The sequence below is a fragment of the Telopea speciosissima genome, chromosome 7 (genome assembly GCF_018873765.1).
Source record: "Telopea speciosissima isolate NSW1024214 ecotype Mountain lineage chromosome 7, Tspe_v1, whole genome shotgun sequence".
NCBI classification, from domain to species: domain Eukaryota; kingdom Viridiplantae; phylum Streptophyta; class Magnoliopsida; order Proteales; family Proteaceae; genus Telopea; species Telopea speciosissima.
This window is the reverse complement of record NC_057922.1, coordinates 45,281,919-45,299,476: the sequence shown is the minus strand read 5'-3', so window position 1 is coordinate 45,299,476 and position 17,558 is coordinate 45,281,919. Positions and strand designations below refer to the sequence as shown.

Sequence of the window (17,558 nt, the reverse complement as noted above, 5' to 3'; positions counted from 1 at the left end):
AGATTGTAATGTTTATGTAGATGTAACAAAATGCCTACGCATCAGTTATTTCAAATGTGATCTAGAAAAAAGATTATCATTTAAAGGGAGAAACATTTGCAAACACAGTGAAGAACCCCAGCAAGTGGACAAATTAGAATTCATCTTCAAGAGCTTACTTTTTTCGGATTTCAGTAGTTGCTTTGCAATTTCGAAAGTCGGGAGTTTGGAGAACCTTCAAGAGAACAAAAACTTTTAGGCTCAGAACAGGCAAAATAATATTTCAAGATGAATCAGAAATAAAATATATTAACAGAGAATGCATTCCCATGTAAATTTTGGTAACTTAATAGCAGAAGGTTCCAATCCTAGGAATCAAGTGCAAAATAGGACACTCCTTTTACAGAAGGACCATTTAGAATCACCAAAATGGAAGAGTCTGTTAGTGCACAAATAATCTTTTTGGATGAAAAATCATGCTTTTCAAATTTCATTGAAATTGTCCAAACCCAGGCAAATATTTTTTATTTCTCCTTCAACCCCATATACTTGATTTCCTGCGATACTACATTTCCTATGGTGCTGTCTCTGCTAACAAGATTCCATGCCCACCTCGCTCTGGAAGGTCTTACTACACTCACAACTCCTACAAAGCTAGAACACCTGTTCACCCCCACACTCGTGGTTGCTCTAGAATCACTCATTGCAGGATATAAATCAAATGATTTTGCTTTCATTGTTCCAGATTTCATCATCTGGGTTCCTGCTTCTTCGACATAAAAAGACCTTTATTTCTTTTTTCTTCATCTTCATGTGCTATGTTGATGGTACGGAGTAGGAACTAGAAACAGAGTTGGGGCTTCTGGTCTTTTAGAATTAATGTTCTGTTTGTTTCGTTCTTTTAAAGAACATATATGCATCCCTATTCATATATATAAATGTAAATGTGTTTCTATGCATTAAAAAATAAGATTATTTTTCAAATATACCTTTTTTTTTTGGTTCCAAGGCTATCATCAAAGGCTTGTTCGGTGCAGTATAGTTTGCACAGTATGTTTTCATTTTTTTTCCCTTTGATTTGAGTTTATACCTTTATTTTAAGATGATTTTTCTTACTTATATTGTTTTGCGAATCATGACATTTTTCCTATTTGGCTAATATTGTTCTAATCATTGGGATGATCCTCTTTTCTTGTCTCTGAATATTTAGGAAATAATATGGAGCATATTTGGTATCTTTGTAGGCTAATTACAAGCTACTATGCTGTATTTTAGGTTGTGGACTTGAGCATATATGTGAAGCCTCTGTCTATTCTTTTCTTTGTAAGTCATCTTTTTGCCATCCATATTTATCTAGTTAGGTATTTTTATTAGCGTTTTTACCTTTTCTCCTTTATTTTCATCCCCCACAAAAAAAGAAGAAGAAGAAGTTCATTTAAACCTACACTCTAATGTGTTGCAGGTGACACAATTATCTTGGGCTGACTGGACCATTGTTCTCTACCTTTCTTTTCCTGTTAGTAATTTCTTTGCATACCACTCTTTATTTACCTAACATCTAATGAGATGTTGAAATTGAAGATTCACTAAACATTTGGATTTGACTCTGTTGTGTTATATAATTCTACATTTGATATCTTCTGTAGGTAATAATAATTGATGAGGTGCTGAAGTTCTTTTCAAGAAATCCCAAAGGTATATTTTATTCTATTGCATTGTGCATGTCATGTTAAGGATTAGCCAATGCAAATTGTTTTGTAATGTGGACTCGATCAAGATTGACTGGGACTTGTCGAACCTCAGATACATCTTTGTGTGTGTGTGTGATGGGCTTGCAAAATGGTATGTGATTTGCTTTTTCATTAATCAATTTATGTCTTTCAGCTTTATCTGCCCATATTTGGTGTATGATTGGCAAGTCTTTAATCCTTTTTCTTGGCTCATTTTGTTCAAGTTCTAATTTTAGACATTTTCTATTGAAATACCATAAAAAATTTTAGGGAATCACTTGCATTCTAAAATACTGGATGTCATTTTCCGGGGAAAGTGGTTACTTCTTGGTCCATGATACAATTGCTACCCATGAAGAACACCAACCCCATCATGTGGATGGGTGGATTCTTTTCCTCATTGAACCATGCCTATATATCCTTCCTTATCATGCATCATTGAGGAAAAAAAGGGATAAAACAAAGGAATAGGATCTTGTGGCAAAGAAAAATGCACTCGTCAACTCCAAGTATAGTAATCTTGAGGTTTGTTATGATTTTTTTTTATAGATAATCAAAAAAATGAGATGAAATAAAGGAATAGAATTCAAACAAACTAGCCTCTGCTACTGCTTTTGTTTCATCTCTATGTTATGTTAGATCTATAAGTTCTGTACATTTCACCAAATAATAAGCTATCCTCTACTACTGGTTCTGTTTCACGTTTATTGGTTGTGACTATGAACAATTCTATGACTTGGCTGGTTGGATATGGTTTGCCACTTCTTAGTGTTCTTCTAAATACTGACTATTTTTTCAGTTTCTTAGCATAATTGTATGAGGGGTCTTTTGGATTCAAGTTATACTAAGATACATTAGAGACGCTGTCAATTCTAATTCTCATGTTAGCACGTTACGTGCTTAGACACACAATATCAAATTTGTCTAGAGAAATAAGTTATATTACGCCATAGGAAACTGTGTTATGGAGAACATATAAGTATAGACTTCAAATCCAGTGATAAATTAGGTTTGTCAATCCCCCTTTCTCTCTCTCTCTCTCTTGATTCTTGAATATTTTCTGTTCAGTAGACAATATCCATAAGTTCTATTAGTGTTTTTGTGAAAATGTGTGTTCATGGCTCTCCCTCTTTGGTGCTTTTCTAATATTTGATTTGATTATGATGAAAGAGTGTAATTTGTTTCCTCATCCGTCATGAGAAAGTCTCATTTTATGAATGGATCAACAAGGTCTTTAAGATGGCTCAGGTGGTGGAGTAACGATTGGACACCATCCAAGTAGTTTCTTGGGGATGAAAACATGATGTCCTATGCTCCAACATCTACGGTAATTTTAATCTAAATTTGACTTCATACTTTTCTCTTGGCCTACTAACTTATTATTCTTATAATGACAATGGAGATGTTGATGAGGTAATGGATAGTCTTTTCTTCTTCTATAAATTGGTCTGGATGTTTTTAAATGAGTAGCTTTCCGTGTAGCAAACTTCACTTGATAGCATAGAGTTGCTCATAGTTCTTTCTCAATAATTACTCTTCCTTTCATTCTAATTCCCATTTTGTATACTGCACTCCCCATTGCTATTGGCTCCCCAATGCAACTCTAGGGTACATGGAAATTTGTTTGATTCATACATACTGTTTTTTTTTTTTTTAATGTTCTAGAAACTCCGGAAACAAGCAGAGATAGGTGTTGTGGTGTGGTGTGGAACTTTGCATGGTAGTTCAGTCGTGAAGAAGTTTCGTGGAACAGATATTATAAAAAACACGGCTTTCTTCTCCACAATATTTATTTTAATTGTTGCTTTGTATTTATTTTCTTCACTTTCGAATAAATGTGTCTATATGTTTCCCTTGTTAGGTCAATGTACATTGCTGCTTGTTGTAGAGTTATATGAGACGAGAGAGAGGAAGGTCAGAGAAGGAGAATAAAAAAACGAGCATTTTCAGCCAAGGGAGTAGTAGTTTTCTGGGTTCTTTGACTTTATTATCTTTTTCTAATTCAATTAGGGACCCTACTCCATTTGGTTTAGGATTTCCTTTGTTCTCTTTTCAAACTTAGGTATTTTTGGAACTCTATTTTCAACCTTAAAGATATAGCTGTTAGCATTATTTTTTTCATGGTAGTTTAGGCATGTTCTTTGGTTGAAATTGGATAGAGATGATGTACTGAAAATCTGACCATGCTTCTTAGCTGAAAGTTAGCAGAAGTGTGTCTGCAGTAGTTCTTTTTAAGTTTGTTGTTTTGGGGATATCATCATAAGATATGATTGAACTATACAGTGACTTAGAGATGGTGTATCAGTCATTGTAAATTCTTCTTCTTTGTTCTCTATGATACTTTATGCCGATATGAGCTGAAAAAATTGGTACATGGTTATATTGCTACAGGTACTGTCTATTGCGAGTTTGATTTCAAACCAGACACTTTTTCTACATGATCAAGCTAATAAAGATTGGTACATGGTTATATTGCTGCAGGTAATGTCCATTTGAATACTAATGTCAATGAGTTATTGCTGAATTTTGTGTGTTTACTGTAGTTGCTTGGTGATTTAAAGCACTCCTTGTCTAAGGTGTTCATTGATTGAAGACAAAGAGAGCAAAGTACATACATTGTTTATTTTGTTTTTGAATTTTATTAATTTGTTATAGGTTGTAAGTGTCCTTTGGGGTAAGGTAGACTAAATGTAATTAAGTTTCAAACGGTCATTTGTACAGGTAAACTTAAATTATTTTGGATTCTGTCATTATTTCATTGTTTTTAGGGATGAATGTTTTCTTCTATTTTTTGTGAAAGTTTTGTCTCTTCACATCAATAGGTTAAAGGATTTGCACCACAAAAATAATTGGTTAAAGGATTCAAGGATTAGGTAAATAATTTAAAAAAAAAAAAATACTATATGTAGCAGCGTTTCTTACTAAATGCCGCTAAGTATATACCTTTTACCGGTGTTTAGGCACAAGCGTCACTAAATAAATATCTCTAATTACCCTTTTGTTGGATTACACATTTTCCTGACGTTTACATATAAACGCCGCTAAATCCAAAACTTATCCTGGCGTTTTCACATAAACGCTTTTAAAAATGGAGTTACACGGGCATATGTAAAAAATGCCTCGATAAATTTTTGGTGGTACATTTCACGGCATTTGCGCGGCACAAAAGAAAACGCCATTACAACCTTTTGGTGGCATTTCTTTAAGTTTTAGCAGCGCCGCCGTAGACCCTTATTCTTGTAGTGAAATGAAGTAATTCAAGAGGTCTACTTGTAGATACAATATTCTTAGATTTATGAGAAACTCTTGCTTGTTTGCCTTTTTGACATGCATCACAAAAATAATTTTTGTCAAATTTCAGGTTTGGTAAATTTCTAACAAGATCTTTAGATGCAATGGATTCTATCAACTTAATTTTTATATGACCAAGCTTTTTATGCCAAATATTTGATTCTTCATGTGAAATCAAGCACGTAATACTAGAACTAGTTTAATCCATAATGCAAGTATATATATTGTTTATTTTTAGTTCCTTTCAATATGATTTCATCATTAGCATCCATAATTAAGCATTGTGAAACATTAAAGTTTACTTTAAATCCAATACTACAAAGTTGACTTACACTTAGTAGGTTGTAAGCAAGTTTGCTTACCAAACAAACGTCTGAAATAGTAGTACCTCCAATATTTATGTTTCTGATGCTAATAATTTTTCCTTTGTCATTATCTCCAAAAGTTACTTATCCACCATCATATTTTCTTAGTTTTGTAAAAAGGTTTTCATTTGATGTCATATGCTTGGAGCATCCACTATCAGTGTACCATTCAATTTGATCTTTGCTATTCAAGCATATCTATAAAACAAGATTCAAACATACATTGGCCCCCACATTCTTATAGGTCCATTATGGTTAGGATCAAGGGTTCCTTTGGGCACTCATACTCTTTTAGTAGAGTAGTTCATGGAGTAAAGGTTTCTTGGAGATTGGCCATAGCTACTTGAGGATGATTTGGATTGTGCCATAAATTTGAGGGTTTTTGGTTTTTGGTATCTAGGTTCATAGATATTCAAGGGAGAAGGTGTCCTCTTTTGATTATCAAAGGAGTTTTGATATCTCCTTCTTCTTTGAGGGGTATAAGATTCATGATGTCTTGGATAGTGAGGCTTATATGATCTATGGTTTGGGTGAGGTCTATAGTTTCTTTCCATAAAGTATGGAGCTTGTGGTCTATAGTATTGCCTAAGGGGTTTCTTAGGAATAAATTATTTTTGGGACCTATACCTTTTGTAATAGGTATATTGGAAGGTATGATTCTTTGGTCTTCCATGATTTTGTTTTCTTCTTTGGTTTCTAGAAGAGGGTACTTGAGAATTTGAAGTTTGACCTTGGTTTGCTTCTCTTGGATATACCATCTTATTCTTTCCTTTGACTTGTTGTGGGATTCTCCCATCATAGCCTAGACCTTCTTTATCATAAGGGGTCTTTTGTGGTGCACCAAGAAAAACATCTAAGGACTTTTGTCCTTTTGTAAAGGTGACCAAAGCCGACTTCAAATTTTTCTTTTCTTCTTCAAGCTTAGCAATATAATTATGTAGACTATCTACTTTATTATGAAGATTAATAACTTCTTTCTCTAATATAGAGTTAGCAGCTTCAAGCTTTTGGCTTGCATCATAGAGAGCTTCAAAGCCTCTTTCTATATCATCTTCATCTATATCATTGGTGTCAATATCATCAATTGAATTGTTATTTATAGAGTTTGAACTAAAGAAGTCAGAATTTACCTCTAATTCATTTTCTCTTTCATGAGCCATTAGAGCTAGGTTTGTGGTTTCTTCTTCGGATTGATCTTCTTCTTGTTCCTCATCCGAATCCCATGATATTTCAGTGATGTAGGCCTTCTTCTTGTCTTGACCTTTTGGACACTCAGTTTTGAAGTGACCAGACTTTATGCATTCATAACAGACTATATCTTTTTTGTTAGGAAAAGAAGGTTTGTCCTTAAAGATGTATTTACCTTTGTTTTCTCTTGATGTCTGTCCCTTGTTGAAGAACTTTCTTCCTTTCCTTTTAAGGAATTTTTGAAAGTTCTTAGTGATTAGAGACATCTCCTTTTCAGATATGCTTAGATTCTCATCTTCATCACTTTCATCATCAGAATAGTTTGCAACTTTGAGTGCAATAGTCTTTCTCCTTGGCTCTTTCGTCTCTATCCACTTATCATCTTTATTTAACTCAACTTCATGAGTTAGAAGAGATCCCATAAGTTCATCCATGTTGACTAAATTGAGATTTTTTGATTCTTTTATAGCCGTAACCTTTGGTCTCCATTTGGGAGGAAGTGACCTGAGAATTTTTTGCACATTTTCGGACTTGGTGTAGGTCTTCCCTAAGCCTTTCAACTTGTTTATGATGTTAGTAAATCTCAAAAACATATTAGCAATAGTTTCATTTTCTAACATCTTAAATAATTCATATTCAGTCACATGCTTATCAATTTTTTATTCTTTCACTTGTGTTGTTCCTTCATAGGAAACGACAAGAGTATCCCAAATCTCTTTGGCAGACTCACACATGGCTATATTATCAAATTCAGATTCACTCAATGCATATTGTAAAAAGGTAATAACTTTAAAGTTGTGTTGAATTTTCTCCTTTTCAACTGAAAATAATTCGTCAGTGGTTTTGGGCACATTCTCATCACCATCTTTCTTGGTGAAAATATATGGTCTATTTTCAATAACATGCCAAATATCTAAGTTGTGTGCATATGTGAAGTTCTTAAATCTAATTCTCCAATATGCAAAATTATCACCATTAAACAGTGGAGGTCTCGAGACATTTAGTCCCTCAAGTGCATTGTGGCGTGATGTTATGGATCTTTAATCTCTGTGTATTGAGCTCCCGCTCTGATACCAATTGTGAGATAACCTAGATGGGGGTGATTAGGTTATCACTAGTGAATTTTTACTCTTTTTCGATTTGTCTCCCAATTAAGTGTTTAAAATAAAATAGTAAACAACAATAATGCGAAAATAGGAAGACACAAGATTTATAGTGATTCTGCTAAACCAAGCTTACATCCACTCCTCTCAACCTTGAGAGAATTACACTAGTAGCTTCCTTTCAGTACAGTAGGTGGGAAGAACACCTTTACAATATTTTTCATAGGATAAGAGGATCCTAACTCTTTTTCGTAGGATAAGAGGATCCCACACACTAATCTAAGTATAGTCTAGATTAATATAAAAATGCTTTCTTAACTCAAAAGCATAAACAATTGAAAGATAAAATGTAAGGATTACATAGGCAAGGAATATGACATGTATTCCTTGCGAGTGAAGAATGATGTATACATGAATGCTCAATGTAGTGCCTTCAAGATGATAATGCTTGAAACATAAATGTTGAGAAGGTCTTTGATGAGTTAAAGTTCTCTTTGAATGGACTTGTAAGAGAGAGCTTGACTTCAACAAAGAGAGCTTGAGATTGATGCTTAAATATAGCTCTCACTTGATTTGAAACTCACACAAACAAGACTTTAATTGCTAGTACTTGAGGGGTTTCAAGTGTTGTGTTTAGAGCTAAGAAGAAGCTCTATTTATACAAAAAATCTGGGTTGAGTTTGAGTCATAACGGATTAAAAATGACTAATTTTTAGTCAAATCGATCGACCACTTTGTGTGTCGATCGACCTCTTTAAGAGAGCCATTGCAAAATATAGCCGTTGGAGTCAAATTGCACCAATCAATTGATCATCGGTCGATCGTTTGTAGAACCGATTAGTGTTAGGCGATCGGTTCCCCAACTGGTACGTCCCACTTCAGCTTCTGTGACCAGCGGTCGATCTATGTAAAGATTAATCGATCGACCGATTTTGAAACTGGTTCATAGACAGGGTGTTTTCTGTAATTTTTCTTTGTGGGTACTTAGACATATTAAACCTTATTGATGCTAAGGCCATTATGGTATATAATCTAGACTCTTAAAGTCTCTAAAATGCATGATGGATGCAATGCAAGTTTCATTAAGAATATCATGCAATACATTGAGTGTAAGTGGAATGTGTCTAAAGGTTTAAGTCTTCAATGTGTGAGCTTCATCTTGACATCTTCAAAAGATCTTGTTTAGATCTTTCTATTGATGAAGCTTTGCAGGACTTTTCAGCATCCTTGATCATCCAAGTTCTTTGATTCTTTAGTTCTGGGCTTCTTAGCTTCTTGACTTCTTAACTTGATGTACATTTTCAAACATGTTTGTTTGTTATCATCAAAACCAATGATTGGGGAGGGAAGTGATTTCCCAACAAATTCACCCCCTTGCCATATGGATTTTATTAAAAAAAGATCTTCAACCGATTGCTAAAAGGATTACATTTTCCTATTTTAGAGGAGATTGACCGATTGCTAAAAGGATTACAATTTCCTATTTTAGAGGAGGAGATTGCTATTATTTTGGAAAACTAATTTTGGAAAGAGGATAAATCATTGAACAAGAAGTTGGAAACCTGTAGACATTGGATTTTGCCACCCCCCTAGAGATGACGACAACTGGACGCGAAAGACTAGCAATGCCCTTTAAATACACCTTTCCTTCGGGGTAACTCGGACACCCCCTGTTCCATTTTGTTTTCACCCGTGGTCCCCCTGCATTCCCGGAATGACCCCCACGACGCCCTCGCTTGAAGCCCTGACCTAGTGGCATCGCCCACGGCTGCGACACTACCCAACAACACCGTGCCTGGCTGCAACACCGCCTGATAGCACCACACTTGGCCAAGGCACCGCCCGACAACACCGTGCTCGGCCGCGGTGCCATCCGGCAGCGCCGCCAGATGGATTTTTGCCTATAAATAACCCCCACCCCTCATTTCAACAAGGTCTCAAGTGGAGGAGAGGGGGGACCCCAGAGCTCCAGTTTTTCAGTTTTTTCCTTTTTCCTGGTTTCGGGGTCCTGCCCCTGTTCGATTTTGAGCCTTCGAGCCTAGTTCCTCTGTCTGGAGTCTGGATCCTTCGGACTTGCCTTTCCTAACTCGGTTTTGTCCGAAAACCTGAAGCCTCCCATGGTCTAATCACTTTGCCCGATGCCCTAATCCCAATTTTTGAAACATTTTTTAACACTGTTATTCTGTTCGAGGCCATAGTATCTGACGCCCATGCATTGATACTTTGCCCGATATTTGAAGAAGCCTCGCTTTCGAAGCTCTACGACGCCGTTATTTTGTCTGAGGTCTTAGCACCTGACACCCGTACGCCATTACGTTGCCCAACATCCGGGTAAGTACTCCCCAAATATTTTTCTGACACCCTTATTCTGCCTGATATCCAGGTAGCTACTTTTTGATGTCCTTACTCTGTCCGATGAAGGACAAAGCCAGTCTTTTACATCCATCTAAGTTGGGGGACGTGATTCATCTCGTATAACTGCATTGATTTAAACGCATATATGTGTTTAATTCTTTCATCACATTTTAATTCTGTAATAATGTAGACTTTTACATTATGACTGTGTAGTGTACAGTAGTTAATTTAATTAAGCAATTTGCACATCATGTTAGCCGTACATGTGGGAATAGGACATTTATGAAGGAAGAATATTTGAAAACCAGAATCTAGTAAAAAAGACCAGTTTTGTCGGGTGAGGTGGTGCCTAACACCTTCCCACTCTTGTAAGCTGACCACTTACCCCGAATCTTTGACTAGACCAAACAAAGTCCCATAGCCCTTCACATGGCTACACCAATGGGTCCTAGGCCCTAATCCTAGGTGGTGACTTCATTTCATTTAATTGTATGACGACCCCCATCCCTTGATAAATCCTAACCATTTGAGAAGATGCATTCTTTCTCTCTCTCCAATCGAGGAGCATAAACCCCAAACCCAAAGAGGAACCAAGTGCAGGGAACCCAAACAACCCCCCTCACATGCTGTTCTAGGAATGGATCCTCACAGTGGCGACTCTGCTGGGGATTGATGGTCATGCTTTCAATACTAGATGCTACCGTTGAATGCAAGAATATTCTTACTTTTGCATTATTGATTGATAACATGTTCGGCTAACCCCTTTTGTGTACTAACTGCATCATGCGTGTTCGAAGTGAAGTCAAATGACGAGGTACTCCCTGTTGTGCCTGTACCCCCGGGGAGGTGGGGCACATCATACTAAGTTCTCTAAGATCGGATGATACCCGCTTTCGCCACCACTATCATGCACACACAACATTGCATTGAAACACATAGCCCTATGGTTAGTCGTTAGACCCCATATGTAGATATGGTTAATTCACAACGAAGCGACAACCATTGATATTTACTGCACGAGTTTAGAATCACCGACGAGGGTATTCACTAGTGTGCCGTGTGGTATTTTGTTACTAAAAAAGGGCACTAGTTTGATTACTCTGAGATCGTACCGACGAGGGTGGTCACTAGTGTGCCGTGGGGTACTTCGCTACTAAAAGGGCACTAGTTTGATTACTCTGAGATCGTGTGACCTAATCTTTAGGTATTTTAAAAGCACCACGTGGTGGCGATTCGCAACCACGAGCGATAGGTATATAGGTGCTGTCAAAGGTGACCTTTTTCTATCTTATCAGCCTATCCAGTGCATGCATCATGTAGGAAATTAGACCATATATGATTAGGATACGCCATAAACTAACGTAGCAAACCTTCGGGGCTGAAAACGAGGTTCCTGAAAGTATATCCTCCTTAATGTAGTATACCCATCATGGGAAAGGGCTCCATTTGTCCCTTGATAGTCCCTCGATGAAAGCGACATAATCGTCCGAGATGGTGCATAAAAAAAAATGTGTAGCCTCGATAGTCCCTCGAAAAATGGTACACCACCCAGGACATTATGTCAATAATGGAGCCCTGGTTGTCCCAAAATGGAAGGTACTCTACATTAACTGAGGATAGACCATCAAGAGATCTTCAGGAAACCCCCCTCGTGACTATCCTAATATGATCTCTGGGAGCCATCGAACAAGAGAGGATTTATGGCCAGAAGTGGAGTGAGGAGGTCAAGAATGGATCATCACGCCACCCAACCACTGTTTGTATATTTGCTTTGTAAACCAGAACATAGATATGTATATATACATATATAAAGAAATGAAAAAAAAATGATGATTTGCTTGTCACACAAAATCCTAAAACAATCTTTCGCCCTTGCAAGGCACAATTCTGCGATGAAAGAACCCTTTCTTATCCGCTTGGGACCGTTAGGCCGGCCGATTAACTTGGGCCCACCTCCACTAGTGTCCATCCCCTTCGTTCAACAGAAATCCCAGCCCATCTTCTAGTCCCGTGAGATGGTGTCTAGTAGGGTCACCTCCTCTTATGAGTTACATGGATCCACCAACGGCCGGTTCTTCGAGAGAAGTTTTGAGTCAAGAAATGGTCAGCATGCGAAGAGAGATTATTGAGATGAGGCAGCTAGTCACACAGATGATTAAGGAGATGTAGAGTCAGTCTTGAGGAGACAAGGCACAAATCCTTGGAGAACCCAAGGTGACGCCAATACCCAAAGTATAACCCAAGGTGGTGGTGGAGGAAGAAGAAGTTGTGGTCTTCAACACCCCATAGAATCCCCTTGAGACTAAAAGAGAGAAACAGATGAGGGAGAAAGTTGAAAAATTGGAGATTGCTCTGTAAGGAAAAGCAATAGCAAAACCAGAAGATGATTTGGTCTTCTTCCCAACGGGGAGGATACCTGAAGACTTCAAATGGAAGCTTGACAAGTTCAACGGGACGGTAGACCCAAAAGCCCACCTGAAAATCTTCATTACTGTGGCCAAGTCATTGGATCTTACTGAGAATCAAATGGGTCAAGCCTTCCTTTACTCATTGGCTGGATCGGCTCTGAGGTGGCTCACCTAGTTAGACCAAACTCAAACTCAAACCTGGTCGGCAGTGGTGAAGGAGTTCACCAAACAATATTCTTACAACACTGAGGTAGATATTACTTGGCGTGAGTTGGAGACCTTGAGGCAAGGAGCTGACAACGGATTTTCCAATTTCATTATGAGGTTCCACGAGAAGGCATCCAGGATGTGGAAACGTCTGAATGAAGTAAAATAAGTGGAAATGATTCTGGGGAACTTACATGGGGAGTACCATGACTGCCTCTATTGTCAGCACATCAAAACCTTTGAAGCACTCATAGCTATGAGAAAGTGAATTGAAGATAAGCTCTTTAAGGGAAAGCAAGCACAGGCTTCGACTAAGGAGGCTTCTGGGTCTTACCCCAACAAGAACAACAAAGTAGGAAGAGGGAAGGGTCCTAAAGTGAATGCAGTTACTACTAGCCAGTACACCGAGAAGAAGATTTTGCCGACAGCCACTGCGCCATTGGTTATCCAGGTAGAACAGTCAGCCTCTCCTAGACAGTTTACTTTTGGCAATATGACTTCTACTCGCCTCTTCTTCAAGCTTAAGAGGGAACGGATGGATGTCATACCACCGAAACATGTAGATTTGGCAATTCCACCTCTAGGATACAAGCTAGAATTTCACTACTACTAACACAGTCAGAAAGGTCATCAGACCGACAGATGCATACACCTCAAGCATGCCATACAAGACCTGATCGACATGGGGAAGATAGCGTTGAAAGTGAAACAACAAGCCAATGTAACTACTAACCCATTGCCAAACCATGGGGTGAATATGTTGCAAGAGGATGATCCTTATGAAGACCCAACATTCATGATCCAACCTACAAGACAAGGGAGGAAGTTGGTGGATTCTCGAATTTATAAGGCTATCCCAGCAGCCCAAACTAAGGAAAATGAGAAGAAAAGGAAGGAGTTGGAAACTCTAAGGCAAAGGCAACCTCGCCTAACAGAAGAAGAGCAAGTAGGCATAATCCTGAAAAACCTGCATGGAGTATATCATGAGTATCTTTACCCTCAGAGGTGTGAGATACTGGAAGCATTTGCCACCCTAAAGGGGTCGCTTGATGAAAATGAACTTGACCCCCCGAGATCATCCATGGGATCTGTAAATGCCTTGGAAGAAGGGACAACGGGTGTAGATCTAACCATCTAATTCGGCCCATAGGAGGTCCCTTGAAGTATTTAAGAAGAATTTGGAGGGATAAGGTGCGTCTTATATGGCAGATGGACCTCCCAGCAGAAGCTAGAACCAACATCAGCAATTTCCTAAGAGACATGTATAGGAGAGAAATGATTGAAGCTTAGCCAACACCTTTTCGTGGCTGAAGCAGATACACTCGGAAGAGGAGAGCAAAAAAGATGATGGTATGTGTTTATTGTGCAAGAACCAACTATGATGGGAAATTCAGAGAAGGTAGATAGTAGTGTGACCGAGGGAAGGGAATAGCCTCCAACCATCTCATGATGAAGCTGGAATACCTAGAGAATGGGATAGACAGCCTTGGGCCTCATGCGCAATTGAGAAAGTTCGAGTTCACCGATTATGAGATCAGCTACATGACATATGTGTAAAACTTTGAAGATGAAGAAGAATGCGTTAACCCGACAGTTCACATTCAACCCATTGGGGGAGAGCCACCTAAAGAAAATATGAAAATCATTGAAGAGGTCACACCAAGCTTGATCCAAGCCGTATCCACGCTGGCCATCAGTGAGAGTCTCTCGGGAGACACTTTCCTTATCCAGATGGGAGGAAGTACGGATGACAGTGAAGGAGAAGACTTCGAGTCACATTCTGAAGATGAGTTCTCCGTTGAAACTGTAATATACAATATTGGAGCAGACAATGATGGAATGGACCCAATTGATCTCATCCAACCCATACCTCTCAAAAATAAGGGAAGTAGCAGCAGTGAGGGAGAAAGGTCCCCCAAAAATCCGAGAAGAGCATGGTTCATCGAAGAAGTAAACTTCAATAGATGGGGCATGAGCATCTTACATCAAGTGCAAGATATCCTTGGGCTAATATCCAAGGCCCATGACATCATGTATCAAACAACTTCCAGCTTCCCGAACATGGTGTGTGGCCATTTGGTAGAACAAGTTGAAAAGATAGAAGTACCTGCAGAAGAAGATGCACTTCAGAGAATGTTGCACGAGCTGAGGAACATGGCTTGGCTGAACCTGACAAACCAAGGATTTCTTTGGGAATCCACCCCAAGATCTTATGTTATACTCAGATGATTTCCTCTATATTGGTCCACCAAGAATGCTGGAAGGATGGGGAAATTGGGTTGGTAATGTCAATACCGGCGATCCGTACTTTGATCCAACCAAAGGAATTCACTCTATTGATAGCATTGGGGAAGAAGAAGTGGAATAAGCAGAATTGAAAGCTGCTGAAGAAGATCTGAGCATCAGAGAATTGTTCGAGATAGCCATGATTTTTGCAAGGGACGAAGAAGGGCCAAAACCTCATCTTTTGATTCACCCTCTCCAAGAACCCATTGTAAACTGGATTAGTGTTTCTGATAGGTTTCAGGAAATAGAGTCTCAAGGAGTGGTCAGCTCCAAATTAGTCTCATCTGCTGGTAAGTCTTTTGTAATTGAGGAAGGTAGTACCTTCCAGTCAATCGAGTCTGTTTGTACTCCTCTTTCCATCATGAATGAAGTCAACCATTCCGAGTATGTCTCTTCTTCTTCCTCTAATTCATCTTCCGATGATGAGGATATCCTTGAACACCATCACTTAATAAAATAACTAAAGTAAAGAAAGGCCCAGCCTTCCTGAGAGGACACATTTCTCATAAATCTAAGAACAGAATAGTGTCCCCGAATGGTTAAAATTGGCTCCTCACTCGATAAAGAGAAAGTTGGTCAGATGACAGCCCTGTTGAAAGAGTTTCAAGAAGTATTCGCATGGTCCTATGTAGATATGCTAGGCATTGATCCAAGGATAGTACAACACCAATTGCCCACTTATTTAGACGCTCGGCCTGTCAAGCAGAAGCCCAGAAGAATGCGGCCTGAATGGAGTGAAAAGATCAGGGAGGAAGTCATCAAGCAGTGGAATGCAAGATTTCTCCAAGTGGCACAGTACCCTTAATGGTTGTCCAAAATTGTCCCAGTTCCCAAGAAAGATGGGAAAGTACGGATGTGCATGGATTTTCGAGAACTCAACAAAGTCAGCCTCAAGGATGACTTCCCATTGCCACACATTGACTTGTTGGTAGACAAGACCACAAAGCACGCCCTACTATTATTTATGGACTGATTTTCTGGGTATAATTAGATCAGCATGTATCCAAAGGACAGAGAGAAGACAACGTTTACCACACCATGGGGAACTTATTGTTACAAGGTAATTCCCTTTGGTCTAAAGAATGCAGGAGCAACGTATTAAAGAGCAGATACAGTCATCCTACATGACATAATACACAAAGAAGTAGAGGTGTATGTGGATGATATGATCGTCAAATTGATCACCCGGAAGGGGCATTTTTTGGCACTGAGAAAGTTTCTTGAGCGGATAAAAGAATACAAGCTCAGATTGATCCCTAAAAAATGTGTATTCGGAGCAACGGCAGGGAAGCTTTTGGGATTTTCTCATCAGTGAAAGAGGAATAGAAGTGGATCCCTACAAAATAAAGGCTATAATAGAAATGTCATCACCAAAAACAAAAAAAGAGAACCGAGGTTTCTTGGGTCGCATCTAGTATATAAGCCGGTTCATAGCACGCCTAACCGCGACATGTGAACCCATCTTCAAACTCCTGAGAAAAGAAGAACCAAAAGATTGGAACTATAAGTGCTAAGAGGCATTCGGAAAAATAAAAGAGTACCTGACTCATCCGCCAGTACTTGTCCCGCCGACGCTGGGTGAACCGCTGTTGTTATACTTATTCGTCAAAGAAATGGAAATGGGATCGATGGTAGCACAGCTTGATCAGAAGAATGGGGAAGAGCACGTAGTCTACTACTTGAGCAAGAAGTTGCTAGAATACAAAACTCACTATACCCCTTTGGAGAAGATGTGTACCGCCTTTGTTTGGGTAACTAAAAGATTGAGGCATTACATGCTTTTGCATCCAATCCGACTCATCTTAAGGATGGATCCGATAAAGTACTTGTTTGAAAAGTCAACGCTGACTGGAAGGATGGCCAGATGGCTGTTGTTATTATTGGGATTTGACATAACATATGTCAACAAAAAGTCTATGAAGGGGCAAGCAGTCTCAGACCATCTAGCTGCACATCCGGTGGAGTCGGATTCGCGACCAATGGAAGATCTTTTCCCGGATGAGGACTTAGCATGCATGGAAGAAGAAGAGTGCAAAGACTGGTGGCAGTTGTACTTTGATGACGTAGCTAATCAGAGGGGATATGGAGCCAGAATATTGCTGATAACCCCAGAAGATCTTTATCTCCCTTCTGCTTTCCGATTAGAATTCCCGTGTACCAACAACATCGCAGAGTACGAAGCATGTGTGATCGGCCTTGAGGCCACCATGACATTGGGAATCAAGAAGTTGAAAGTTTATGGGGATTTGTCAATCGTAATCTATCAAACTCAAGAGAAATGGAAAACGAAAGATGAAAAGCTGAAACCCTATCAAGAACACTTGGAGGGGATGATCAAGAACTTTGAAGAAATTATGTTCAAATATTAGCCAATGGTCAACAACAGATTTGCAGACACATTGGCCACCCTCGCCTCAATGGTTGAATGCAACCCAGATACCCATATCCGACCATTTTTGGTAGACAAGTGATGTGAGCCGGCATATGAAGAATCAATGAATGTCTTGATAGCTGATGGGAAAGTATAGTTCGCATCCATAGTTGACTTCATCAGAGAAAGGAGGTACCCTAAACATTTCACAATGGGAGAAAAGAAGCAACTAAAAGAAGCAGCTACGGAAGTACGCCACACAATTCATGCTCCAA

The 17,558-nt window shown here is 38.9% G+C and overlaps 1 protein-coding gene and 1 long non-coding RNA gene across 2 annotated transcripts; both read left to right on the top strand.

The window, feature by feature from the left end:
- Positions 1-1,264: 1,264 nt before the first annotated feature.
- LOC122669992 lies at positions 1,265-1,718 on the top strand. Its single transcript, XR_006334115.1, has 3 exons — positions 1,265-1,302; positions 1,442-1,495; positions 1,626-1,718. It is a non-coding gene; the product is annotated as an uncharacterized LOC122669992 (long non-coding RNA).
- A 15,002-nt stretch (positions 1,719-16,720) lies between these two features.
- Positions 16,721-17,281, top strand: LOC122668619. Its single transcript, XM_043865158.1, has one exon. It carries the CDS (start codon positions 16,721-16,723, stop codon positions 17,279-17,281), a length of 561 nt encoding a protein of 186 aa, XP_043721093.1.
- Positions 17,282-17,558: the final 277 nt, after the last annotated feature.